At 37.6% G+C, this 26,915-nt stretch overlaps 1 protein-coding gene across 1 annotated transcript in view; it reads left to right on the forward strand.

The window, feature by feature from the left end:
• The window catches only part of SYPL1 (synaptophysin like 1), a 36,799-nt gene extending 10,703 nt beyond the window's left edge, over window positions 1–26,096 (forward strand). The window contains exons 2-5 of the mRNA XM_049893755.1: window positions 16,072–16,193; window positions 17,482–17,689; window positions 22,423–22,611; window positions 24,998–26,096. Of these exons, the coding sequence (XP_049749712.1) occupies window positions 16,072–16,193; window positions 17,482–17,689; window positions 22,423–22,611; window positions 24,998–25,132 (654 nt within the window). The 3' untranslated portion in view covers window positions 25,133–26,096. The remainder of the gene's footprint in view (window positions 1–16,071; window positions 16,194–17,481; window positions 17,690–22,422; window positions 22,612–24,997) is intronic.
• The last annotated feature ends 819 nt before the right edge of the window (window positions 26,097–26,915 follow it).

Here is a 26,915-nt window from a genome sequence, read left to right on the forward strand (position 1 = left end):
GGACCTAGAGTGTGTACTTTATCCCTTTTTTCTATAAGACCAGAATCACTAACGTAAGATTTATCCTCGTAACAAAAACAGCTTTGAAATGGTTATGTTAAGATTAGAAATGCGGTTTTATTTGTAGGTCATTGGAAATTGATGTTATGTTAATGAAGCAGTTATTTAGTGAGCACTTGCTATGTGTCCGGCTTTACCACTGAAAATCCTGAATGAGACCAGGTGTAAAGACATGTGGCAAGGGAGGAGGTAAAGGCAATAGTCTTGAAAGCAACAAGCTATGGTGCAGAGTGTCATTTATTAATTTTTTAAAAATAATTTTTATTGTGCTTTAAGTGAAAGTTTACAAATCGAGTCAGTCTCTCACACAAAAACCCATATACACCTTGCTACACACTCCCAATCATTCTCCCCCTAATGAGACAGCCCACTCTCTCCCTCCACACTCTATTTTCATGTCCATTTTGCCAGCTTCTAACCCCCTCCACCCTCTCATCTCCCCTCCAGGCAGGAGATGCCAACATAGTCTCAGTTGTCCACCTGATCCAAGAAGCTCACTCCTCACCAGCATCCTTCTCCAACCCATTGTCCAGTCCAGTCCATGTCTGAAGAGTTGGCTTCGGGAATGCTTCCTGTCCTGGGCCAACAGAAGGTCTGGGGGCCATGATCACCAGGGTCCTTCTGGTCTCAGTCATATCATTAAGTCTGGTCTTATGAGAATTTGGAATCTGCATCCCACTGTGCTCCTGCTCCCTCAGGGGTTCTTTGTTGTGTTCCCTGTCAGGGCAGTCATCAGTTGTAGCTGGGCACCATCAGTTCTTCTGGTCTCAGGATGATGTAGACTCTGGTTCATGTGGCACTTTCTGTCTCTTGGGCTCGTAATCACCTTATGTCCTTGGTGTTCTTCATTCTCCTTTGATCCAGGTGGGTTGAGACCAACTGATGCGTCTTAGATGGCTGCTTGCTAGCGTTTAAGACCCCAGACGCTGCTCTTCAAAGTGGGATGCAGAATGTTTTCTTAATAGATTTTGTTATGCCAGTTGACTTAGATGTCTCCTGAAACCGTGGTCCCCAAACCCCTGCCCCTGCTACACTGGCCTTCAAAGCATTCAGTTTATTCAGGAAACTGCTTTGCTTTTGGTTTAGTCCAATTGTGCTGACCTCCCCTGTATTTTGTGCTGTCTTTCCCTTCACCTAAAGTAGTTCTTATCTACTATCTAATTAGTGAATGCCCCCCCATCCTCCCTCCCCCCTCCCCCTCTCATAACCACCTTAAGAATGTTTTCTTCTCAGTTTAAACTATTTCTCAAGTTCCTATAGTAGTGGTCTTACACAATATTTGTCCTTTTGCAACTAATTTCACTCAGTATAATGCCTTCCAGGTTCCTCCATGTTACGAAATGTTTCACAGATTCCTCACTGTTCTTCATTGATGCGTAGTATTCCATTGTGTGAATATACCATAATTTATTTATCCATTCATCCGTTGATGGGCACCTTGGTTGCTTCCATGTTTTTGCTGTTGTAAACAGTGCTGCAACAAACATGGGTGTGCATATATCTGTTTGTGTAAAGGCTCTTATTTCTCTAGGAAATATTCCAAGGAGTGGGATTGCTGGATCGTATGGTAGTTCTATATATAGCTTTTTAAGGAAGCACCAAATCAATTTCCAAAGTGGTTGTACCACTTGACATTCCCACCAGCAGTGTAGAAGTGTTCCAATCTCTCCACAGCCTCTCCAACATTTATTATTTTGTGTTTTTTGGATTAATGCCAGCCTTGTTGGAGTGAGATGAAATCTCATTATCTCATTGTAGTTTTGATCTGCATTTCTCTAATGGCTAATGATCATGAACATTTCCTCATATATCTGTTAGCTACCTGAATGTCTTCTGTAGTGAAGTGTCCATTCATATCTTTTGCCCATTTTTTAATTGGGTTGTTTGTCTTTTTGTAGTTGAGTTTTTGCAGTATCATGTAGATTTTAGAGAACAGGCACTGATCGGAAACGTCATACCTAAAAACTTTTTCCCCGTCTGTAGGTAGTCTTTTTACTCTTTGGGTGACGTCTTTGGATGAGCATAGGTGTTTGATTTTTAGGAGCTCCCAGTTATCCAGTTTTTCTTCTACATTCTTTATAATGTTTTGTATACTGTTTATGCCATGTATTAGGGCTCCTAACGTTCGTATTTTTTCTTCCATGACCTTTATCATTTTAGATTTTATATTTAGGTCTTTGATCCATTTTGAGTTAGTTTTTGTGCATGGAGTGAGGTATGGGCCTTGTTTCATTTTTTGCAGATGGATATCCAGTTATGCCAGCACCTTTTGTTAAAAAGACTGTCTTTTCCCCATTTAACTGTTTTGGGGCCTTTGTCAAATATCAGCTGCTCATATGTGGATGGATTTACGTCTAGATTCTCAATCCTGTTCCATTGGTCCATGTATCTGTTGTTGTACCAGTACCGGGCTGTTTTGACTACTGTGGCGGTATGATAGGTTCTAAAATCAGGTAAAGTAAGGCCTCCCACTTTGTTCTTCTTTTTCAGTAATGCCTTATTTATCCGGGGCCACTTTCCCTTCCATATGAAGTTGGTGATTTGTTTCTCCATCTCATTAAAGAATGTCGCTGGGATTTGGATCGGAATTGCATTAAATGTATAGATCGCTTTTGGTAGAACAGACATTTTTATAATGTTAAGTCTTCCTATTGACTAGCAAGGTATGTTCTTCCACTTAACATAAGTCTCTTTTGGTTTCTTGCAGAAGTGTACTGTAGTTGTCTTTGTATATGTCTTTTACATCTCTGGTAAGATTTATTCCTAAGTATTTTATCTTCTTGGGGGCTACTGTAAATGGCATTGATTTGGTAATTTCCTCTTCGATGTTCTTTTTGTTGGTGTAGAGGAATCCAACTGATTTTTGTATGTCTATCTTGTATCCCGATACTCTGCTGAACTCTTCTATTAGTTTCAGTAGTTTTCTGGAGGATTCCTTAGGGTGTTCTGTGTATAAGATCATGTCATCTGCAAGTAGAGATACTTTTCCTTCTTCCTTGCTAATCTGGATGCCCTTTATTTCTTTATCTAGCCTAATTGCTCTGGCTAGGACTTCCAGCACAATGTTGAATAAGAGTAATGATAAAGGGCATCCTTGTCTGGTTGCCGATCTCAATGGGAATGTTTTCATGCTCTCTCTATTTAGGGTGATGTTGGCTGTTGGCTTTGTATAAATGCCCTTTATTATGTTGAGGAATTTTCCTTCTATTACTATTTTGCTGAGAGTTTTTATCATGAATGAGTGTTGAACATTGTCAAATGCCTTTTCTGCATCAACTGATAAAATCATGTGATTCTTGTCATTTGTTTTATTTATGTGGTAGATTACATTAATTGTTTTTCTAATGTCAAACCATCCCTGCATACCTGGTATGAATCCCACTTGGTCATGATGAATTGTTTTTTTGATATGTTGTTGAATTCTATTGGCTAGAATTTTGTTGAGGATTTTTGCATCTACATTCATGAGGGATATAGGTCTATAATTTTCTTTTCTTATGGTGTCTTTACCTGGTTTTGGTATCAGGGATATGGTGGCTTCATAGAATGAGTTTGATAGTATTCTGTCCTTTTGTATGCTCTGAAATACCTTCAGTAGCAGTGGTGTTAACTCTTAGAACTCTGCAGTGAAGCCGTCTGGACCAGGGCTTTTTTTTTGTTGGGAGTTTTTTGATTACTTTTTCAGTCTCTTCTTTTGTTATACCTCTGTTTGTGTTAGTTTAGGTAGGTGGTGTGTTTCTAGGAATTCATTGCTTTCTTTTAGGTTTTCAAATTTGTTTGAGTATAGGTTTTCGTAGTAGTCTGATATGATTCTTTTAATTTCAGCTGGGTCTGTTGGAATATCACCAATCTCATTTCTTATTCTGGTTATTTGCTTCCTCTCCTGTTTTTCTTTTGTCAGTTTGGCCAATGGTTTATCAATTTTGTTGATTTTTTCCAAAAGCCAGCTTTTGGTCTTGTTAATTCTTTCAATTGTTTTTCTGTTTTCTATTTCATTTAGCTCTAATTTTTATTATTTGTTTTCTTCTGGTCCCTGTGGGTTTCTTTTGTTGCTCTCTTCCTATTTGTTCAAGTTGTAGGGATAATTCTTTGATTTTGGCCCTTCTTTTTGTATGTGTGCATTTATTGATATAAATTGGCCTCTGAGCACCGCTTTTGCTGTGTCTCAAAGGTTCTGATAGGAAGTGTTTTCATTCTCATTGGATTCGCTGAATTTCTTTATTCCATCCTTAATGTCTTCTATAATCCAGTCTTTTTTGAGCAGGGTATTGTTCAGTTTCCAAGTGTTTGATTTCTTTTCCCTGCTTTTTCTGTTACTGATTTCCACTTTTATGCCCTTATGGTCAGAGAAGATGCTTTGTAATATTTCAGTGTTTTGGATTCTGCTAAGGCTTGCTTTATGCCCTAACATGTGGTCTATTCTAGAGAATGTTGCATGTGTATTAGAAAAGAAAGTATAGTTGGTTGCTGTTGGGTGGAGTGTTCTGTATATGTCTACGAGGTCAAGTTGGTTGATTGTGGCATTTAGATCTTACGTGTCTTTATTGAGCTCCTTTCTGAATGTTCTGTTCTTCACCAAAAGTGGTGTGTTGAAGTCTCCTACTATTATTGTGGAGTTGTCTGTCTCACTTTTCAATGCTGATAGAGTTTGCTTTATGTATCTTGCAGCCCTGTCATTGGGTGCATAAATATTTAATATGGTTATATCTTCTTGGTGTATTGTCCCTTTAATCATTATATAGTGTCCTTCCTTATCCTTTCTGATGGATTTAACTTTAAAGCCTATTTTGTCAGAAATTAATATTGCCACTCCTGCTCTTTTTTGATTGTTTTTTGCTTGATATATTTTTTTCCCATCCTTTGAGTTTTTGTTTGTTTGTGTCTCTAAGCCTAAGGTGTGTCTCTTATAGGCAGCATATAGACGGATCTTGTTTTTTAATCCATTCTGCCACTCTCTGTCTCTTGATTGGTGCATTTAGTCCATTTACGTTCAGGGTAATTATGGATAGGTATGAATTTAGTGCTATCATTTTGATGTCTTTTTGTGTGTGTTGTTGACAGTTTCTTTTTCCCACTTGATTTTATGTGCTGAGTAGATTTTCTTTATATATTTCCCTTTTCTCATATTTGTTGTTGTTGATTTTGTTTCTGCTGAGTCTGTATTTTTCCCTTGTATTTTATTTTGATGAGTAGGATAGTTTGTGTCCTTTGTGGTTACCTTATTATTTACCCCTATTTTTCTAAATTTAAAACTAACTTTTATTTCTTTGTATTGGTGTATCTTCCTCTCCATATGGAAGGTGTATGATTACATTTCTCAGTCCCTCTTTATTATTTTAATGTTGTCTTTTATATAATAACATCACTGTTACCCTGTTTTCAGCTTTTTTTTTTTTTAAATAATCTTGCTGTGTTTTTTGGATTTCCTTGTCTGGTTTGACTTCTGGTTGCTCTGCCCAGTGTTCTAGTCTTGGGTTGGTACCTGATATTATTGATTTTCTAACCAAAGAACTCCCTTTAGTATTTCTTGTAGTTTTGGTTTGGTTTTTACGAATTCCTTCAACTTGTGTTTATCTGGAAGTGTCTTAATTTCACCTTCATATTTAAGAGACAGTTTTGCTGGATATGTGATTCTTCGCAGGCAATTTTTTTCCTTCAGTTTTTTTAATATGTCATCCCATTTCCTTGTTGCCTACGTGGTTTGTGCTACGTGGTCTGAGTTTATTCTTACTGACTCTCCTTGTAGGTGACTTTTCGTTTATCCCTTGCCACTCTTATAATTCTCTCTTTATCTTTGGTTTTGGCAAGTTTGATTGTAATATGTCTTGGTGACTTTCTTTTAACATCTACCTTATGTGGAGTTCGATGAGCATCTTGGATAGATATCTTCTCATCTTTCACGATATCAGGGAAGTTTTCTGCCAACAAATCTTCAACAATTTTCACTGTATTTTCTGTTATCCCTCCCTATTCTGGTACCCCAATCACTCGTAGGCTATTTCTCTTGATGGAGTCCCACATGATTCTTAAGGTTTCTTGATTTTTTTTAATTCTTTTATCTGATTTTTCTTTAAATATATCAGTGCCAAGTGATTTATCTTCGAGTTCAGAAATTCTGGCTTCTACTTGCTCAATTCTGCTCCTCTGACTTTCTGTTGGGTTGTCTAATTCTGTAATTTTATTGTTAATCTTCTGAATTTCTGATTGCTGTCTGTGGATTTTTCCAGCTTATTAAACTTTTCATTATGTTCCTGAATAATCTTTCTGATTTCTTCAGTTGCTTTATCTGTGTGTTCCTTGGCTTGTTCTGCGTATTGCCTCATTTCCTTCCTGATGTCCTGAAGGGTTCTGTAAATTAAACTTTCATGTTGTGCATCTAACAATTCCAGGAATGCACTTTCATTTAGAAGATTCTTGGATTCTTTGTTTTGAGAGCCTGTTGAGGTGATCATCGCCTGTTTCTTTATGTGACTTGATATTGACTGTTGTCTCCGAGCCATCTATAAGTTATTGTATTAGTTTATGCTCGCTTACTGTGTTGTAGCTGCTTGCTTTGTGTTGTTTTGGTATACCCCGATGGGTTGCTTGAGTGAGCGAGCTTGATTATTTTCTCCTTTGGAGCTCTGGTGTCCTGTCCCCAGCTGGCTAGAGCTGTTACCAGGTATATCAGTCTAGGAGTCCATTCAGTTTTCTTGTATGAGTTCAGCTCAGGTGTCCAGGTAGCTGATCATCAAGTGTGTGGTACAGGCTCTGTCCTACAGTCTTAGAGGGGTAGGGGTGAATGGTGTATATACTGGTATCTGATTGCAGCAGGGGATCACACTCTGAACAAGGCAGGGGGCTGAGAACTGACCCCCCAAGTGTCTGTGAGGAAAACACGTCTCTGTTGCATAGAGCATGCTGGTGGGTGGGTTCTGCAGAGGGACCATAGGCACCCAAGGTTTTTGGTTGTAAGAACTGGGAGGTATCAGTTACCTTTGGACCCCTGGCTCCCGAAATAGGCCCACACAGGTCCATGCAGCAGGGAAAGGTGCTCAAGGTCCATGGATGGTTTATGCCTGGCCAGGAGCCGCTTCTGTCCTGAGCTCCCCTGGTTAACGGAGCTAGCAAATATCTTTTTCCCCCAATTGCTAATTTTTTCCTTCCCCAAGGCTGGGAGGATGGCTCTAGGTGCTCACCAGGGTCTATCTCAGGCCCAGGGGTTCAGCCGCTGAAGCCAGCTTGCGGGTGGTAAAATATACACATGTACTTAGCTTTTGCCGAGAGTGCCGTTCTCCTCAGGTTCCAGAGGTGTGAGTAGGCTGTGTGGCTGGCTGCTTCTCCCTGAGGAAACTGCGGTTGAACACTAGTACCAGCCTGCTGCTGCAGCTCTGGGAATGGTGCCTGAGGGATCTCCGCGATTCAGGTCCGGTAACTCCTCTCCACTTCTAAACGGTCTCTTCCTCCCCCTGCCCCTCATTCGTTGTCTAAGCTTGCCTTTGATGCTCAGGGCTCCCAGTTTGTCACAAATATATTGGTTTCACTTGTTTTTTCGGGTCTTTGTTGTAAAGAGGGCTCACTGGAAGCATCTGTCTATTCTGCTATCTTGGCTCCACCTCCCATTTATTAATTTTTGATTAATTGAGAAACTTATTTTTTAAATAAAGCAACACACACACACACACACAATACCTATTGTAGAGTTAATATACCCAAGCCTGTGGCAGCCCAGCTGAAACGATAATGAGTTCTACCACAAGGAATTGGGTAAGGCCTTAAAGGATGAGCTTATTAGACAATGGGGGGCATCTCATGTACATCCAAGAGTTAATACCTGGTATGTTACAGGAACAGTAAGTAATGCAATGTGACAGAATCGTATGGTACCGGGCAGGAAGTGTAGTGTAGCTAAATCAAGGAAGATAAAGTTGAGGCTGTATCAGTCGTGCCTTTTATGCCAAGGTAAGAAGTTTCAGCTCTTTTTTTTTTTTTATGTTTGGAAAATCATTGAGGAAATCCCTTTGAATCTTCTTTAAACCCGACATGATCAGGTTTTTATTTTAGATTAGTGTGACATCACTCTAGAGCAACTGTATCCAATAAAAATATAATGTAAGTCACATAATATAATTTTAAATGTTCTACTACACTAAAAAAGGAAAAAACAGGTGAAATTTGTTGTAATATATTTTACTTAACCTGGCATATTCAGAATATAACAATTTCAACACATAATCAGTATATAAAATTACCAATGAATTATTTAACATTCTTTTTTTCATACTAAATATTTAAAATCCAGTGTGTATTTTACACTTACGCTACATCTCCATTCAGACTAGCCACTTTTAAAGTGCCCAGTAGCCACGTGTGGCTCATGGCCATCTTATTGGTAGTGCATTTCTACAGTCTACACTATAGAAGATGAGTGGTGATTGGAATGAGATTAAAAATGAGAGAAGAGTCTGTTCAGTTAGTCCAGGGGAAAATGGTGAAGGCCTGAACAAAAATAGTATCAGGAGTGATAGTAGACAAGTAAAAATGGATTACAGTATGAGACCACTTTATTTTTTTTTAATTGTGCTTTAGGTGAAAGTTTACAGCTCGAGTTAGTTTCTCGTACAAAGATTTATACACACATTGTTATGTGACCCTAGTTGCCATCCCTATAACATGACCGTACATTCCTCCTTTCCCCCCCTGGTTTCCCGTGTCCATTCAACCAGCTCCTGTCCCTTTCTGCCATCTCATCTCGCCTCCAGACAGGAGCTGCCCATTTAGTCTCCTGTATCTACTTGAATTAAGAAGCACACTCTTCACGAGTATCATTTTATATCTTATCATCTGGTCTACTCTTTGTCTGAAGAGTTGGCTTTGGGACTGGTTTTTGTTCTGGGTTAACAGAGTCCAGGGGCCATGTCCTCTGGGGTTCCTCCAGTCTCAGTCAGAGCACTAAGTTTGGTCTTTTTACTAGCATTTGAGTTCTGCATCCCACTTTTCTCCTGTTCTGTCAGGGACTGTCTATGTGTTCCCTGTCAAGGCGGTCATTGGTGGTAGCCAGGCACCATGTAGTTCCTCTGGTCTCAGGCTGATGGAGTCTCTGTTTTATGTGGCCCCTTTTGTCTCTTGGGCTAATGTTTTCCATGTGTCTCTGGTGTTCTTCATTCTCCTTTGCTCCAGGTGGGTTGGGACAAATTCATGCATCTTAGATGGACACTCGCTAGCTTTTAAGACCCCAGATGTCACTCAGCAAAGTGGGATGCAGAACATTTTCGTAGTAAACTTTGTTATGCCAATTGACCCAGGTTATCTCCGGAAACCATGGTCCCTACACCCTTGCTCATGCTACAGTGTTCCCTGAAGTGTTCGTTTGTGTTCAGGAAATTTCTTAGCTTTTGATTTAGTCCAGTGGTGTTGACTTCCCCTGTACTGTATGTTGTCCTTCCCTTCATCTAGGATCATTCTTTGTCTACTGTTTAGTTGGTGAATTTCCCTCTCCCTCCCTGCCCACCCTCTTAGCCATCAAAGAATGTTTTCTTCTGGTTTAAACCTTTTCTTGAGTTCTTATAATAGTGGTCTCACACAATATTTGTCTTTTTACAGCTGACTAATTTCACTCAGCATAATGCCTTCTAGATGTTTCACAGGTTCGTCATTGTTCTTTATCGTTGTGTAGAATTCCATTCTGTGAATATACCCTAAATTGTTTATCCATTCATGGGCACCATTGATGGGCACCTAGGTTGTTTCCATCTTTTTGCTGTTGTAAACAGTGCTGTAGTGAACATGGGTGTTCACATATCTATTCGTGTGACAGCTGTTCTCTAGGATATATTCCAAGAAGTGGGATTGCTGGATCGTGTGGTACTTCTATTTCTGCCTTTTTAAGGAAGCACCAAAGCGATTTCCAAAGTGGTTGTACCATTTTACATCCCACCAGCAGTGTGTAAGTGTTCCAGTCTCTCCTCAACCTCTCCAGCATTTATTTTATTTATTTTGTATTTTTTTGGATGCTAGCCTTGTTGGTTTCTTTTTTTTTTTGTAGCCTTGTTGGGGTGAAATGGTATCTTATTGTAGCTTTGATTTGCATTTCTGTAATGGCTAATGATCATGAGCGTTTCCTTGGGTATCTGTTAGCCACCTGAATGTCTTCTATGGTGAAGCGCCTGTTTATATCCTTTGCCTGTTTTTTAATTGGGTTGTCTTTTTGTGGTTAAAGTTTTGCAATATCTTGTAGATTTTAGAAATTAGACCCTGATCGCATATGTTGTAGCTAAATTTTTTTTCCCATTGTGTAGGTTGTGTTTTTAATTTTTGATAAAGTCTTTTGCTGAGCATAAGTGTTTAATTTTTAGGAGCTGACAGTTACATAGTTTATCTTCTGGTGTTTGTGCATTGTTTTGTATTTAATATTCTGTTTATGCCATGTATTAGGGCTCCTAGAAAAAAAAGTCCCTATTTTTTCTTTCATATCTTTATCGTTTTAGATTTTATATTTAGGTCTTTGATCCATTTTGAGTTAGTTTTTGTGCATGGTTTGAGGTATGGGTGTTGCTTTGGTTTTTTGCAAATGGGTATCTAGTTACGCCAGCTTCATTTATTAAAGAGACTGTCTTATCTCATTTAATGGACTTAGGGCCTTTGTCAAGTATCAGCTGCTCATAGGCAGATGAATTTATGTCTGAATTCTCAATTCTGTTCCACTGGAAACCACTTTAAAAAAATTTTTTTTTTTTGATAATTTTTACTGTGCTTTAAGTGAAAGTTTACAAATCAAGTCAGTCTCTCACACAAAAACCCATAAACAACTTGCTACATACTCCCAATTACTTCCCCCCCCGCCCCCATGAGACAGCCCGCTTCCTCTTTCCACTCTGTCTTTTTGTGACCATTTTGTCAGCTTCTAAGCCCCCCTACCCTTGCATCTCCCCTCCAGGCAGGAGATGCCAGCATTGTCTCAAGTGTCCACCCGAACCAAGTAGCTCACTCCTCACCAGCATCCCTCTCTAACCCATTGTCCAGTCCAATCCATGTCTGACGAGCTGGCTTCAGGGATGGTTCCTGTAGTGGGCCAGTAGAAGGTCTGGGGGCCATGATCACTGGGGTCCTTCCAGTCTCAGTCAGACCATTAAGTCTGGTCTTTTTATGAGAATTTGTGGTCTGCATCCCACTGTTCTCCTGCTCCCTCAGGGGTTCTCTGTTGTGTTCCCTGTCAGGGCAGTCATCGGTTGTGACTGGGCACCATCTAGTTCTTCTGGTCTCAGGACGATGTACTCTCTGGTTCATGTAGCCCTTTCTGTCTCTTGGGCTCATTATTATCTTGTGTTCTTGGTGTTCTTCATTCTTGTTTGATCCAGGTGGGTTGAGACTCATTGATGCATCTTAGATGGCTGTCGCTAGCATTTAAGATCCCAGATGCCACTCTTCAAAGTGGAATGAAGAATGTTTTCTTAATAGATTTTATTATGCCAGTTGACTTAGATGTCCCCCGAAACCGTGATCCCCAAACCCCTGCCCCTGCTTCGCTGACCTTCGAAGCATTCAGTTTATTCAGGAAACTGCTTTGCTTTGGATTAGTCCAGTTGTGCTGACCTCCACTGTGTTGAATGTTGTCCTTCCCTTCACAGACAAGTAGTTCTCGTCTACTGTCTATTTAGTAAATACCCCTCTTCCACCCTCCCTCCTTCCCCCCTCTCGTAACCGCAAAAGAGGGTGTTCTTCTCAGTTTAAACTATTTCTCAGGATCTTATAATAGTTATAATAGTGGTCTTATACAATATTTGTATGTGATCTCATACTTTATGTAATCTCATGCAGTGTGTGTTTTTTTTTTTTTTTTCCACTCACCTGTGTTGATCTGGGTAACTAGTTCTGTAGTTAGTATAGTACTATTGCTGTATAACTTCCCATTGTAAGAATACACCAGTATGTTTTACCCGTTTTCCTGTTGCCTAGTGTGAACTTTGATTTTTATCCAAAGAGAGCTCAGAAGCAAGCTATTGGAAGATTTTAAGCAGAAGCTAATGCTTTCTGCCTTACATTTTTAAACGATCACCCTGGCTGTCTTATTAACAGTAGACTGAAGTGGGAGCAAGAACAGAGGCAGGAGGACCAGTTAGAAGGCTCTTGGTGCATAGTCCAGGAGAGAGGTGAGGGTAATGTTAAGAAGTGGTCAGATTCCAAATATGTTTTAAAACCAGTCATCAGGATTTGCTAAAGGATTGTGCTCTGGGTCACTACAACATAGCTGGGTTTCGTTTTGTTGAAAACTTTGAAGGTATAAGCTGAAAAAGAAATTATCCTTTGTTTTCCATTAAGAGGTGACCACTGTTCAAGTTTTGGTGTATAACCTTTGTAATTTTTGTTCTGTGTGTATACATAAATTTAGAAACATACACAGTGCATTTTTTAATGTTTATGTACTGAGGTTGGCAACCAGTGTCACAAAATAAAATGTAAATTGTTTAACGAGAAACTAAATTGCTCTGTAAGCCTTCATCTAAAGCCCAATAAAAAATAAGAATTAAAAAAAGGTGAACTGCACAAAATGAAACCATGACTTAAATATTTGGAAAATTCTCTTCTACAAAGTAAGGAAACACGCCTGTGTGTGTATGTGTATGTATACATATATATTCTTGTATATAATACAGCACATAGGGGGCACAGTTACAAATACTTCTTACACATAAACAACCACCTCGCAGAATTGGTTTTCTGTTTGAAGGCTTAGGACCAAAGTCTCTTGGGACAGCTTGGTCCGTTGCCGTAATATAATTCATAAGTTTATGTTCTACATCCTAGTTTGGTGAGTAATGTCGGAGATCTTAAAAACAAAAGAGAAAGAAGGAAGCCAGAGACTCAAATAAGAAACTAGTCTACACAAACCACAGCCTCATGTACTCTGAGACCAGAAGGACTAGATAGTGCTCAGCTACCACCACCAGTCATTCTGATCAGGGCCACAATGATGGATCCTGATAGAATGGGAGAAAAATGTGAAACAGAACCTCAGATTCTTTAAAAATCTAGACTTACTGTACTGGCTGAGACTGGAGGACTCCCTGGGGCTATTTACCTGAGGTACTCTTTAAACCTTGAGCCAAAATTAGCCCCTGGGGTCACCTTTTAGCTACATAACAAATTGCCTCACCAAATAAAGTATGTGTTGCCCATGAGTAGTGTGCTCCTTTAAAAAATCATCTGTGTGAGACCAAACAGTCAACAGTTACTTTAAAACAAACATGAGAAGGTAAGGATGCCAAACAACCAGAATGGAAATAATGAGAACATTGACACTTTGTGAAGGATGTAACCAGTGTCACTGAAAAATTTGTATAGAAGTTGTTGAATGGAAACCGAAAATGCTATGTAAGCCTTCATTGAAAACACAATAAAATACTGTTTTTGTTTTAAAAAAAAAAACTTTACATGTAGTGAACATTTTTCTATATCATTAGCTATTCCCCAACATTTTAATGGTTCCATAATGTTCCATTGTATGAATGAATTACAGTTTATTTGCTTCCCCATCACATTTAAGATACTTCTGGGTTTTTTCTCTTATAGATAGGACTTGAGAGAGCATCATTATGTTTTTTTAAAGCATATTAAGGACCAGGAAAACAAATTGCTAACAGTTTTTTTGAGACCTGGAAATACCCACGAGTGAGGCCTTGAAAATTCATGAAGTAGCACTTTTTTGCTGCTTGCAACCTCTTGACTTTACAGTCTACTCTGAGGTTTCAAAAAAGTACCACTAGATCATCCTTTTTTTTTTTCTAATTGTGGTGAAAATATGCATTACAAAACATGTCATCTCAACAGTTTCTACACGCCCAATTCAGTGACTTTAATTACATTCTTTTAGTTGTGTACCGTTCTTGCTATCTTTTTTCAAATCATCCCACCACCATTAACATAAACTCAGTGCCCCCTAAGCAAAAGCTCCCTTTTTCCCCCTCTTTTCCACCCCTGTAACCACTACTAATCATGGGTTTCTATATATTTGCTTATTTCATATAAGTGAAATCATACAGTATTTGTCCTTCTGTGACTCATATTTTGCTCAGCAGGTTTTCAGGGTTCATCCATGTTTTAGTACGTATCAGACTTCATTTCTGTTTATGGCTGAGTAGTATTCCATCATGTGTATATACCACCTTTGTTTATCCATTCATCTGTTGTTGGACATTTCAGTTATTTTCACATTTTGGGTGTTGTAAGAAGTGCTGTAGTGAACATTGGTGTACAGGTTTCTGTTTGCATTCCAGTCTTCACTTGTTCTGGATCTTATGGTGGTTCTGTGGTTCTATGTTCAATTTTTTGAGGAACTGCAAAATTTTTCCATACTGCTTGTAACATTTTCCATTCTTGCCAGCAGTGAATGAGGGCTCCAGTTTCTCTGTTTTTTTTTTTTTTTTTTAAATCATTGCAATTCTAATGAAGTAAGGTATCTCATTTAGTTTTGATTTGCAGCTCACCAGTGGCTAATGGAAGCAGCAGTCAAGAAATCAAGGGACGCATTGCATTGGGCAGATTGGTTGCAGAAGACCTCTTTAAGGTGTTGAAAAGCAAAAGTGTCACCTTGGACTAAGGTGCACCTGATGTAAGCGTGGTGTTTTCAGTCGCCTCGTACTCATGTGAAAGCTGGACAGTGAACAAGGAATACTGAAGAATTGTTGCCTTTGAACTGTGATGTTGGCGAAGAATATTGAATATACTATGGACTGCCAAAAGAACAAACAGATCTGTCTTGGAAGAAGTACAACCAGAATGCACCTTAGAAGCACGGATGGCAAGACTGTGTCTCACATACTTTGGACATGTTATCAGGACAGATCAACCCCTAGAGAAGGACATCATTTTTGGTAAAATAGAGGGTCATCGAAAAAGAGGAAAACCCTCAATGAGATGGATTGACACAGTGGCTACAACCGTGGGCTCAAGCGTAGCAACAGTTGTGAGGATGGGGCAGGATCAGGCAGTGTTTCGTTCTGTTTGTTACATAGGGTCGCTGTGAGTCAGAATCGCCTGGACAGCATCTAACAACTTCAAAATGGCTAATGAGGAGACCTAGTGGTGCAGTGGTTACGAGCTGGCTGCTAACCAAAACCTCAGCGGTTCAGATCCACCAGCTGCTCCTTGGAAACTCTTTAGGTCTCTGTGAGTCAGAATCAACTTGATGGCAGCAGGTTTTTTTTTTTTTTTTTAATGGTTAATGAAGGCGTCCTGGTGATGCAGTGGTTAGAGTGCTCGACTACTAACCAAAAGGTTGATGGTCCGACTCTACCAGTCGCTCCTTGGAAGATACGACAGTCTGCTTCTGTGAAGATTTACAGCCTCGGAAACCCTATAGGGCAGTTCTCCTCTGTCCTGTAGGGTCACTTTGAGTCAGAATTGACTTGATGGCAGTGGGTGGGTAATGGCTAATGACTTTGAGGATCTTTTTATGTGATCGCTGGCTGTTTTCATATCCTCTTTGATGAAATGTCTGTTTAAGTCCTTTGCCCATTTTTTGATTGGTTTGTCTTTTTGTCGTCAGCCATTTTGATTTTGATACTAATAAGTAAGTCTTCCTCTGAATTTCAGGCAAATTTAGTGAGTACACTGGAGCATGAGCAAATTATCATTCGAGGACTGGTATATTAACTTCTCTGTTGTGCTCTGGAAAATAAAATCACATTTGTTGAGAGCTGCAAATGCATTTGGAAATGTTTTTCGCCATCTACATTTAATTTATGAGGAAGAATTTCTAGAATGTTAGTGGAGCCAGTTTTGAGTAATCAACATATTTAGAGTTTTAATGACCCATAATGTGGGTATGGAAACCCTGGTGGTGTAGTAGTTAAGCGCTATGGCTGCCAGCCAAAGGGTCGGCAGTTCGAATCCACCAGGTGCTCCTTGGAAACTCTATGGGACAGTTCTACTCTGTCCTATAGAGTTGCTATGAGTCGGAATTGACTCGATGGCACTGGGTTTTAATGTGGGTATGGTAATGCTTCTCCTTTTCTTTTGTCTCACTTTGTGTAGGTTGCTTCCATCTTTGCTTTTGCCACCTGTGGAGGTTTTAAGGGCAAAACAGAAATTCAAGTGCGTTGTACTAATGTTTCTGACAATAAAACTCTTATAGCTGCTTTTGGTTATCCATTCAGGTGAGTTATTTATTTGTTTTTATGGTTTAACAACTCTTTTTACTTTCATGTTGACTCATTAAGAGTCCCAGCAATGTAATGATCACGGGGGATAAAAAATACTAGGTTGCATGTTCATTTGTAAGTGATCAGTGCTTCTCAAACTGTGGCACATGGACCAGTGCCTTCTGCAGACTGTTTGACTGGTCTGTGGTCATACACGTACTGAAAATGAGAGTAAGCATTTGGAAAGTTTTAGAGCAATTTGACATTGCCTTGACATTTTTATTGTGTCAGCCCACAATTGATTGGAAATTAAAAGATAAAACATAGACTGCTCCCTCATCTTAGTAGAAGAAGCCCTGATGCAGAAGTAACACAACTTGTAAAAATCCAGATTTTTCACGTTTTTGTAATGACTAAGCGACAGTTTTTTTTATATAGTTTTAAGACATGTGTTTATAAAAAGTGAAGATTTCCTGTATTTCTTTTATTAGCATAAAACCTTATTTTCTTACTATCAAAATAAAATGAATATTTCGTTTGCAAAATCTTTCTTCTGTTTAACTTCAGTATTCATTAGAAAGTTTATTGAATCTGTCCTGTATACTAGCCAGAGTATGAATCTTCTTCCACTTATGTAACTCTACTTACTTGACCTCCCTAAGACTCAATTTTCTTCTCTGGTAAATTGGAAATAATAACTATTAAGGGTGTTTTGATGATTAAATAAAATCTTATATCAAGATAGTGTCTGATAGCAAGTGCTTGGTTATCAGTGCATCTTCGTCTCCCCTCTGTTCTCCCTGTCGTACCAGCATCTTTGATGTTAAGTACTTTCACATTTATGGATGGGGAAAAGTAAAGACGGTGCAAAGTTAGCAACTAATCTAGCATTAAAACGTCTATCATTGTTATAATTGGCTAGTCACAGACTCTGCCTCCTAGAATAGAATATCATAAATTGTTATTTGGTATATGTCTTAATCTGCTAAGGTATTATTGCAGGAAGATAGTTTCTGAGTTTGAAAGTCTTTAATTAAATCTATACTCAATCTATTGCCAACCAAATTGCCAAGTATAATTTATGTACATTTATTATTAAAATTTCGATGTCCTTAAATATTTGAATTTTACTTTTTCCTTCCAAAAGGATAATGTTTTGATTATATTTGGGGAGTATGTTTTTAAATGCCATTTCAATACTTTGCTTATATATTTCTATCTAAATATTTTAGGCTTTTTCTTCCGTTGGGAGAGTCTAGTAATTCATGAATTTATTTGAGTTTTTTTTTTTTTTTTTTAATAGGTTGAATCACGCATCATTTCAGGCAGCTTCAGGAGTAAATGTGTGTGGTATAGCATGGAGCAGATATGTCCTTATAGGAGATTACTCTTCCTCTGCACAGTTCTATGTTACATTTGCGGTCTTTGTCTTCCTGTACTGCATTGCTGCTCTTCTGCTTTATGTTGGTTACACGAACCTATATCGAGATAGTCCAAAGCTTCCAATGATTGTAAGTAATCACCCCATTTTGATACAAAAACAATTTCAGCTAAGTATAAGTTACATTTGAATTCAAATATAGTTTTTTTACACAGGGAATAAAAATTTTTGATGTAAGCCAGTTTGACATGTGACCTGTGTTTGCCGTAAGGTCAAGCTTTCTCCTGTTATCACAGTGAATCTAATTATTTTAGCCTATTTCAACACTTTGTGTCCTTAAGGAAAGGTTTGTTTTTAGCTCTGTTTTAACCTAGAAGAAAACTCAGGTATGTGATGAAGCATATTAGGTTGAAAGTAGCAGAGAAATTAAGTAGATTTTTTTCTAACCTAATGAATGTCTTTGGTTTAAAGAATTGCTGATTATACCAGTAATGTCATAACTGTGTTCTTACTTCTCTTTTATCTCTTTTCTTCAGAAGGCCTCCTTCATGCTTCTGTAGTATTTTACTGAACTTCATAGTCTATATCAGCCATCAGCAGACTATGACTGACAGGCCAAATCTGGCTTGCTGTCTGCTTTTTTAAAATAAAATGTTTTTGGAACACAGTCGTACCCAATCATTTACACGTTGTCTATGACTGCTTTTGTGTTATAATGGCAGAGTTAAGTAATTGTGACAGAGATACAAAATATTTGGCCTTTTCTGACCCTTTACAGAAAGTTTGCCGACTCCTGGTCTATATTCCTAAAAAAAAATCCCTACACGCCTTAATTTGAAATCTGACCCAGATAATTCTTATATTCAGCAGTAGTGGCATCCATGAGCTAATTTTAAGTCTTTGAGGTACAAACAAAGGATTTGAATTTGAAATCCTGGTACCATGTTGACTTCAAGTCTGTTGAGCTAAAAATAAAAAATAATCTATGAGATTTAGTTAGTAGAATTTCCTCACGATTGTTGGTGGCAAATCCAGAGATAAGCCATAGTGTTAAGCTGGACCTTCACTACAAAATAAATACAAACTCATTTCTAGTGCTGTTGATTTGAAGGGAGAACAGAGGTGTTTTGTGATACTGGTCATTTACGTCTATGAGAAAACATTAACTTCTGCTGAATATTTGTGCAGTTGCTTTAAGGGGAACTTTAAAGGTTACTTAGGTGTGAAGGAATTAGTAAGTAAGATAAAAAGCTTTATTTATTTTTAATTTTTGCTGCCTGGATCATAAGCATGCAAATGGTACGTATAAAATACAGCAATCTTTTCTCATTCATGTTTGTTCAGTTTCTTATGTCTTAGAAGAGATTCTTAAACCAGATGTTCATAAAGCATTTCTTGGTTGTTAGGTAGCTTTCAAAAGATAGACATCAATTACTTTAACTTGCTTTGCTTATTCAACAGGAATTATATATTAGGAATCCATAACTTCTGCAGACTTCTCAAGAAAAGCCTTGTTTAAAAGGGGAGTAGGATGATAATACAGATACTTACGTTTTGTTAAAATTTTTTATAATTTAAGTTCTAAGTGAACACATTTCTTGTCATGTTGTCATTATCCCAACAAAAAAAAAATTTATATTAAATCTAGCAGTGAGCTTGTTGTTTCTTATATTTTGTCCAGTAAACTTTAAGAATACAGTGCTTCTTAAAGCAGCATTTAGATCTATTTTTGTAGAGGATTTTTCTAATAAAACTATAAAACTGATGTAGTTGCATCATTCAGAAAGTCGAAAGTAATTTCCCTACCTCAGAGTATCAATTTAGCGGTCATATAGAGAGAGAATACAGAATTAGTTTCTTGAGTGACTGTTTTATTGAAATATAATGGATATTTTCTTATCTGTAAAAAGTCCAGCTTTTAAATTAAATTTTAAATTCTGTTTTTAATTTTAACCACATAAATGTTGTTTTAAAAAGTTGGATTTTTTTTTGAGATACCTAAATTTTTACTCTTTGTTAAAGATGACATGATTTTTTAGAAGTATTCTCAATTCTGGGCTGAGGTATTTTTAGGAGTATTTCCATTGTGAAGTTTTAAATCTGCTTAAGTTCTTTTTTTTTTTTTTAAGTAACATAGCACTTTTTTGTGTTTAGTAATGGGATCTTAAAGGTTGTAGGAGATGTGCAGAGTCAGGAATATTGTAAAATTACCCCAGACAAAGATTGAGCATCTCAAATTCCAAAAATCTGTTACGGATTATGTCCTTGGAGGGCCCAGGGCTGCCACAGGCCGCCGAGGTTATGCATTGCAGAGTGCCAGGCAGCGCTGCTCACAGAGATGGCAATGTATCTAGAGCCTAGGGTCCTGAGGAAAACAGACCATCTTCGGACAGCAGGCTTTCCCCCTACTTTCCCTCACCTTGGGTTACTTTGTGGATCATTTTTAGAAAAGTACCTGCTTTGGAAACCCTGGTGCCATTAGTGGTTAAGTGCTACAGCTGCTAACCAAAGGGTCGGCAGTTCAGATCCACCAGGTGCTCCTTGGAAAGTCTATGGGGCAGTTCTACCCTTTCCTGTAGGGTCGCTGTGAGTCAAAATAGAATTGATGAAAACGGGTTTGTTTCTTCTTTTGTTGTTGTTGTTGAGAATATACATAGCAAAACATATACCAGTTCAACTGTTTCTACACGTACGATTCAGAGACATTGATTATATTTAAGTTGATTATATTCGAGTTGTACAGCTGTTCTCACCGTCCTTTTCTGAGTGGTTCCTTCCTCATTAATATAAACTCACTGCCTCCTCAGGTTCCTGTCTAACCTTTCGAGCTGCTGCTATCACTTTGATCTTGTACAGATAGCTCATAAAAGAGCATAATGCTCAAAGCAGGTATTTTTTTTTTAAGTTAAGCACGGCTCTTGTTTGGTTTTAAGAAGACTGTAGGGGATAAAAGGTTTAAAGATTATCTTAGGGCAAAGAAAAGTACCTGTTTTTGAAATAAAAGAGTGTCATACCTTAAGCCATGAGCATGATCAGAAAAAAAAAAGTGTGTTTTTATTAGGATCTTGGAGGGATGAAAAACTAGAAGATTTGACGTGTATTGGGTCAAAGTTATGAACCTTAGTCCAGAGAGAACTTGCTTAACATGTGATAACCTTATACTACTTATCAGTTCCCTAGAAGTCATTGTGTTTAATCTAGCAAGTGTTTAGAAGTACAGCAGCAAAAGGAGAGGACTCCCACTGTGAAAAAGATTAAGCTTTAATGTTCCTAAGCTTTTCTCTTTGATCCGTTTTTTTTAAGAGGACCATGGCAGCAAAGAGCTCAATTGTAAAATGCCAGTACCCCCGTATTTGCAAAGTTAGTTTTATAGCTTATTAGACTTCTGTCACAGAATAATTCCTGTAGAATTGTTTTGGGCCCTCTTTTTGTCTAAAGAAATAAGTAAACACTTGCTGGCAAAGCTAATTAAAAACTAATCAGGTTTATTTCAGAAACAGAGCCCTTCTGTGATAAGCTCCAAAACCCATTTCTGAGGTGTGAGAGATTTTTTTTGCTAGAGAAGTGTAAGAAGCCATAGCCTTGAGCGTACCCATACACTCAGAGTATCAAATAATGGTTAGAATGTGCATTATTCCCAGTTTGGTCATTAATTTGAGGGAAGGTCAAACAAAGCAGGCCTTATACTTTATATAAATGCATACTTAAAGTGTTACTTAAGTCTTTGTAGCTAATGTTATTGGACAGTTTTTTCTTCGAAAGGGTATATTGGGTAAAGGAGAGTCAATGTTTTTTCCCTCTCTTCTCCTTAGTTCAGTAAAAAGCTATTCAAATACTAAAATCTTCAGTCCTATTCTTGGAAATTAAATACCAAAAGATTTAGTAGAAAGTTACTAGTGCTAAGGTGCCTTGAGGGACAATATTTCTTTGTCTTTTTCTTAATATAATGAGCATTGTTGAAATTCATTGTCATGAATTTAAAGAGAGACATGTCAGCCTGTTTGTGTGCTTTTTGCCATTTCATTATCTAGCTCCCTGAGAAAGATTTAACTAACGTTAGTTTTGCCAGAGCAGTATAAGGAAGCAGGAGCAGGACGAGGGAGTCGAGATTGTATGCAGGGATGGGATTATAATGAAGACTTTGGAATATAAACCGGTTAAGGAAGGAAATGAGGACACACATGAGGCTGAGAGTGAAAAGGTGGTAGAATCAGATTGTAGGTCCGGTCGGGTCAAAAGATTTTTGGGATTGAGGTACCGCAAAGAGTGAGCTGGAAAGAAAGGTGATGGTTGGAGAGCAAGATGATTGAAATAGAGATTACGGACAGGTACAGTTATTGGTGATGACAAGGTCTAAGGTATGAGCCTAGGAGTAAGTGACTGAGGTAAGATTATGATTCTAACTCATAGTGACCCTATAGGATAGAGTAGAGCTGCCCCATAGTGTTTCCAAGGCTGTAATCTTTATGGAAGCAGATTGCCACATGTTTCTCCCATGGAGCAGCTGGTGGGTTTGAACCTCTGCCCTTTCATTTAGCAGCCAAGCACTTAACAACTTCGCCACCAGGGCTCCTTAGATTGTGGTTAGGACTAGTTAAAACTTTGGTTTCCAGTATATAATCTCAGGCTCTTGAGGTGATGATTGAGTCTTGTTTACTATTGTATCTTAGGCAGTATGCTAGTTAGTAGTAAACAGCAGCATTTACTAGGTTGACTGTGACTTTTATTTTTAAGTATATCATGTAGGCCATTTTTTTTTTCAGTGCCATAAATTTAAACACAATCTCAATTCCTTCATTGTGACTTTGAAATGTAGTATTTTTAAGTTGACTGTTCATTATTAACTCATTATTTTTGCTTTAGGACTTTATTGTTACTCTTGGTGTCACTTTTTTGTGGTTGGTGAGCACTTCAGCCTGGGCTAAAGCTCTTACAGATATTAAAATAGCTACCGGTGACAACATTATTCAGGAACTTGAGCCTTGTATTAAGGAACAAGTGAAGTGTTATTTTCACTCTGTGACCAGTATGGGATCTCTAAATGTATCTGTGGTATGTATGCATTATTTCTTAAAAAAAAAAAAAAAATTTATTTCACTTATTAGAAAAACCTAACTAGTAATTTAAGAAAGCAATATTTAATAAATTTCTGGGTGAATATACTATTGGTTTTTATTTTTACTAAGCTATCAGAATCCTAACTATATAGTGTTTACCTTTATAACACCCATGGAAGCAGCAGTTGGGAGATCAGATGACGTACTGCATTGGGCAAATCTGCTGCAAAAGACCTCTTTGAAGTGTTAAAAGGCAAAGATGTCATCTTGAAGAGTCAGGTGTGCCTGACCCAAGCCATGGTATTTTCAGCTGTCTCATATGCATGTGAAAGCTGGACAATGAATAAGGAGGACTGAAGAAGGGTTGATGCATTTGAGTTATGTTGGCAAAGAATGCTGAATATACCATGACTGCCAGAAAAATGAACAAATCTGTCTTGGAAAAAATACAGCCAGAATGCTCCTTAGAAGCAAGGATGGTGAGATTTCATCTCATTTACTTTGGACATGCTATCAGGAAGGACCAGTCCCTGGAGAAGGACATCATGCTTGGTAAAGTAGAGGGTCATCAAAAAAAAGAGCAAGACCCTCAACGAGGTGAATTAACACAGTGGCAGCAACAGCATAGCCATGATCGTGAGGATGGCACAAGACTGAGTTCCTTCTGTTGTAGATAGGGTGACTTTGATTTTGGAACCAACTCAACAGCACCTAACAACAACAGCTAATATCTTTATAACATTAAGAAAAAATTGTTAAGTAAGCTATTACTTGTAAACAGTTTTCAACAAAATCATGATTGAATCTTACTTTAATTAAAATGGACTAGGAAGGTCTTTTACCCAAAGGCACTAATAATAGTTGCTAACATTTATTAAAACTGTGTGCCAAGCATTGTCATTCAGCAATCCTAAGAGGAGTGTAGAAGGTGGTCTTAATGTTCTTCATTTTACAGCTGGGGAAGAAAATGTGGCTCGGAAGTTAATTCATCCAAGGTGACATAATTAATAAGTGGCAAGCCAAGGTTTGAACCCAAATCTGACTTCAAAGCCTTTTCTCTAAATTAATGTAATACTATTATGGTTTTGTAAATAATCTATAAAATTTAGTTATATGAAGTGTTAGATATTATTTACTCTGCCATGTTACCAAAATAGTAACAAAATAAAGTGTACTATTAATTACGTACTTCAAGGATATAGCATAGAACATCATTAATACGGAGTATACATGCTTAGAGAGGTCTGCTGTCTTCTCAAGAAAGTATTTTTTTCAGTGGATGAAGTTAACACTGCCTTGTAAAGCAGTTCACCCAGATTTTTGTTTTATAACTTTGTAATTTAAAAGTCACTTTTGTTTTTTGCGTTTGTACTGACAGTGGTATGAGATGAACAGTTTTAGAAATGTTATTTTTGTATACAAATATGTAAAAAGATAGGAAGCATTTGGCCTTCAGTAATAATGGTAATACTCTTATAAGCGTCTTCACTCCACTCTTCATAAGTCACTATTACATTTATAAGATAGTCTGTTAAAATAGGTTAGTTTCCATTTATTCATCTCTGAGACTTACTTTCATACTGTCAGATTTATATCTGGGAAGAATATCTTTTAGGTTGACTAATGCAGATGTGAATCAAAGTTTGTGATTCCTCTTCTGGCTGCAACTGTTGAAGTAGGGGAGATATAGTACTAGAGGGAGAAAGGAGGGAAATAAGAAAAGGTAAACAAGAACAGTTTATAACCCTTCAGAATGGGAGAAAAGTACAAGTCCCCAGAAGAAGGAAATATGGATTCCTGTTGTTCTCTGCAACCTGAAGCATCAGTCTAAATAAAAAGTATTAGAGAGTGTTCATTTTCTCAAATTTATCCCATCTTTTTGGTAATAATTGACATGTAAAAATAAAATTTCTTTTAGTCATTTTATAGGTTACAGACTTAGAGGTTTAGCTTTATTTCATTGGTAACAAGTCATTATAAGTCCAAATTTGGTACATTAAAATAGAAAACCTTCCTTTTTTTATTCCATTTTGTAAGTAGTGTTAAACTTTAAATGATATAATGACTTAAAACAGCCCACTGCAGTCGAGTTGATCCTGACTCATAGTGACCCTATAGGACAGGGTAGAACTACCCCATAGGATTTCAAAATCTGTAATCTTTACGGAAGCAGACTGCCACACCTTTCTCCCTTAGGACAGCTGGTGAGTTGGAATCGCTGACCTTTCATTTAGTAGCTAATTGTTTTAACCACTGCATCACCTGGGTGCCTTAAATAATGGTATACTGCCTAGAAATGCCAAATCTGTAAAGGAAAACTGGGACGGAAATTAATTTTTAATTAGGTTTTAGATTTTTATATTTATTTTTCTCTTTCATAGATCTTTGGATTTCTGAATATGATACTTTGGGGAGGAAATGCTTGGTTTGTGTACAAGGAGACCAGCTTACACAGTCCATCAAGTACTTCTGCTGCACATGGCCAAGGAGGTATCCCATCGCCTGCCGGAATGTAATTAAAGGGAGAAATACACTGTATGAAATATATGTCTATGTTATGACCTGTTGACAACATCTTGAGAAGCAATTATTTGCTTCTATAATAAAAGTAATGGATCTTTCAGTAAATTGGTGGGTTTAAAATTTTTCTTTCTTCATGAAGCTTGTGCCTTTCCTAGAAATTTAAGATGTAAATGTATTCTCATGTCAATTTGAAAGTTCAGCAGCCTATTATGAGATGATACACATTTTTAAATGAACAGTAATTTCTTCACTAAGTTCTTTGCCTTCCAAAATGTTTACACCTTAAGCCTGAGCATGTATCTTTACTCAGAAAACAGTTATATTGTCATCATATAATAGGAAGAAAAGCCTTATTTGGAGTAAACACTACTGTAAGTTTGTACAGATCACATACCTAAGACCTGTCTTTGTTTAAGGAAGCCTTGATGATATAAATCATATTTAGAAAAAACTTTTAGTTCAAAATTTATATCTGAGCACTGTTCATGTTATGAAAATTTTTTAATTGCAAAGACTGGGTGTATACTTTATTTCTTTGTTTTTCCATGACCTGCAGTACTTAATAGGTGTACTGAAATTGTTTTGGGAGCAGGAGTTTGGAAATTTCTGATAGATGTATAGTTAATTTAGTAATTCTGTCACATGAGGTGTAAGCTTCCATTATGCTGTTTGCTCAGTAGGCTTGCCATGTAAGTAGAAGAACATGGCTCAGCTAGGTATTTTGATATGTTTGGGCATTAATCTTAGTGATATTTGTTGTCCTTTGTTGCTCATGCTGCTTAAGCATGGGCTGAGACCTTGCCTCCTTCCAAGTGGAGTGAAATAATCCATCATTTTTGGCAGACCCCATTCAGTGTTTTAAAAAAAATTAAGATTGCCTTTTACTTTTGAAGCATTTAACAGTCAGAGTCAATGAAGTTGCTGTTTCGAGTTTAGCATTGATATTGTGAAATGAAATGCGATTTGGAATTCATATTTCTTCATATTCTTATTTCACAAATGGATGATTAAGGAATTATGCATTGTAAACAAAGGAACCTAGATGAGCTATATTATGGGTACACAGTCTTTGCACACACATTTGGGTATATTCTGAGTACAGGGCCTATTCACATTTTGCTTCCTAATGTACAGGGATCCAGATCTCCTTTTCCTAAAACATGATTGTTTATATGTGAAGCTATCTCGCTATTATTGCTTTATTTTTGTTGCTTTTGTTCATGACAAGAATTGTCAATATGAGAATGTATATCTTTTATGCAACCATCTTAATAAAGAAGTTGAAAGAAAAAGTGCACTGATTGTTATATTACAAAGAAACCTTCCTCTAAAAGGCAAGAACAATGAAAAATGGGACTGATTTTCAAAGCAAGATATAGAATATTACAATAGTTTATTTTTTAACGTTTAGCAGAGGAATAAAACAGACTAAAAATGCTTTGGAGACCCTGGTTCTATCCTTTTTTCTTTCAATCTAATTTTAAAAATACTCATTTGTAACTTTCAGGTGGTTTTCCTGATGAACTTTTTTTGATTGTCTGATTAGGCAGCAAAGATTTCTCATTAAGAATATATGTTCTGGAGCCAAACAGCCTAAATTTGAATCTTGGCTTCAGCACTTACTAGCTAGTTGTTCTTGTTAGCTGCTGTCGGGTCAGCCCCTGGCTCATGGCAACCCCATGCCCTGTGCCATCCCCATTATGGTGTTGGATTGGACCATTGTGATCCCATAGGGTTTTCATTGGCTGGTTTTCAGAAGTAGACCTTTGGGCCTTC

Source organism: Elephas maximus, chromosome 8 (assembly GCF_024166365.1).
Source record: "Elephas maximus indicus isolate mEleMax1 chromosome 8, mEleMax1 primary haplotype, whole genome shotgun sequence".
NCBI classification, from domain to species: Eukaryota; Metazoa; Chordata; class Mammalia; order Proboscidea; family Elephantidae; genus Elephas; species Elephas maximus.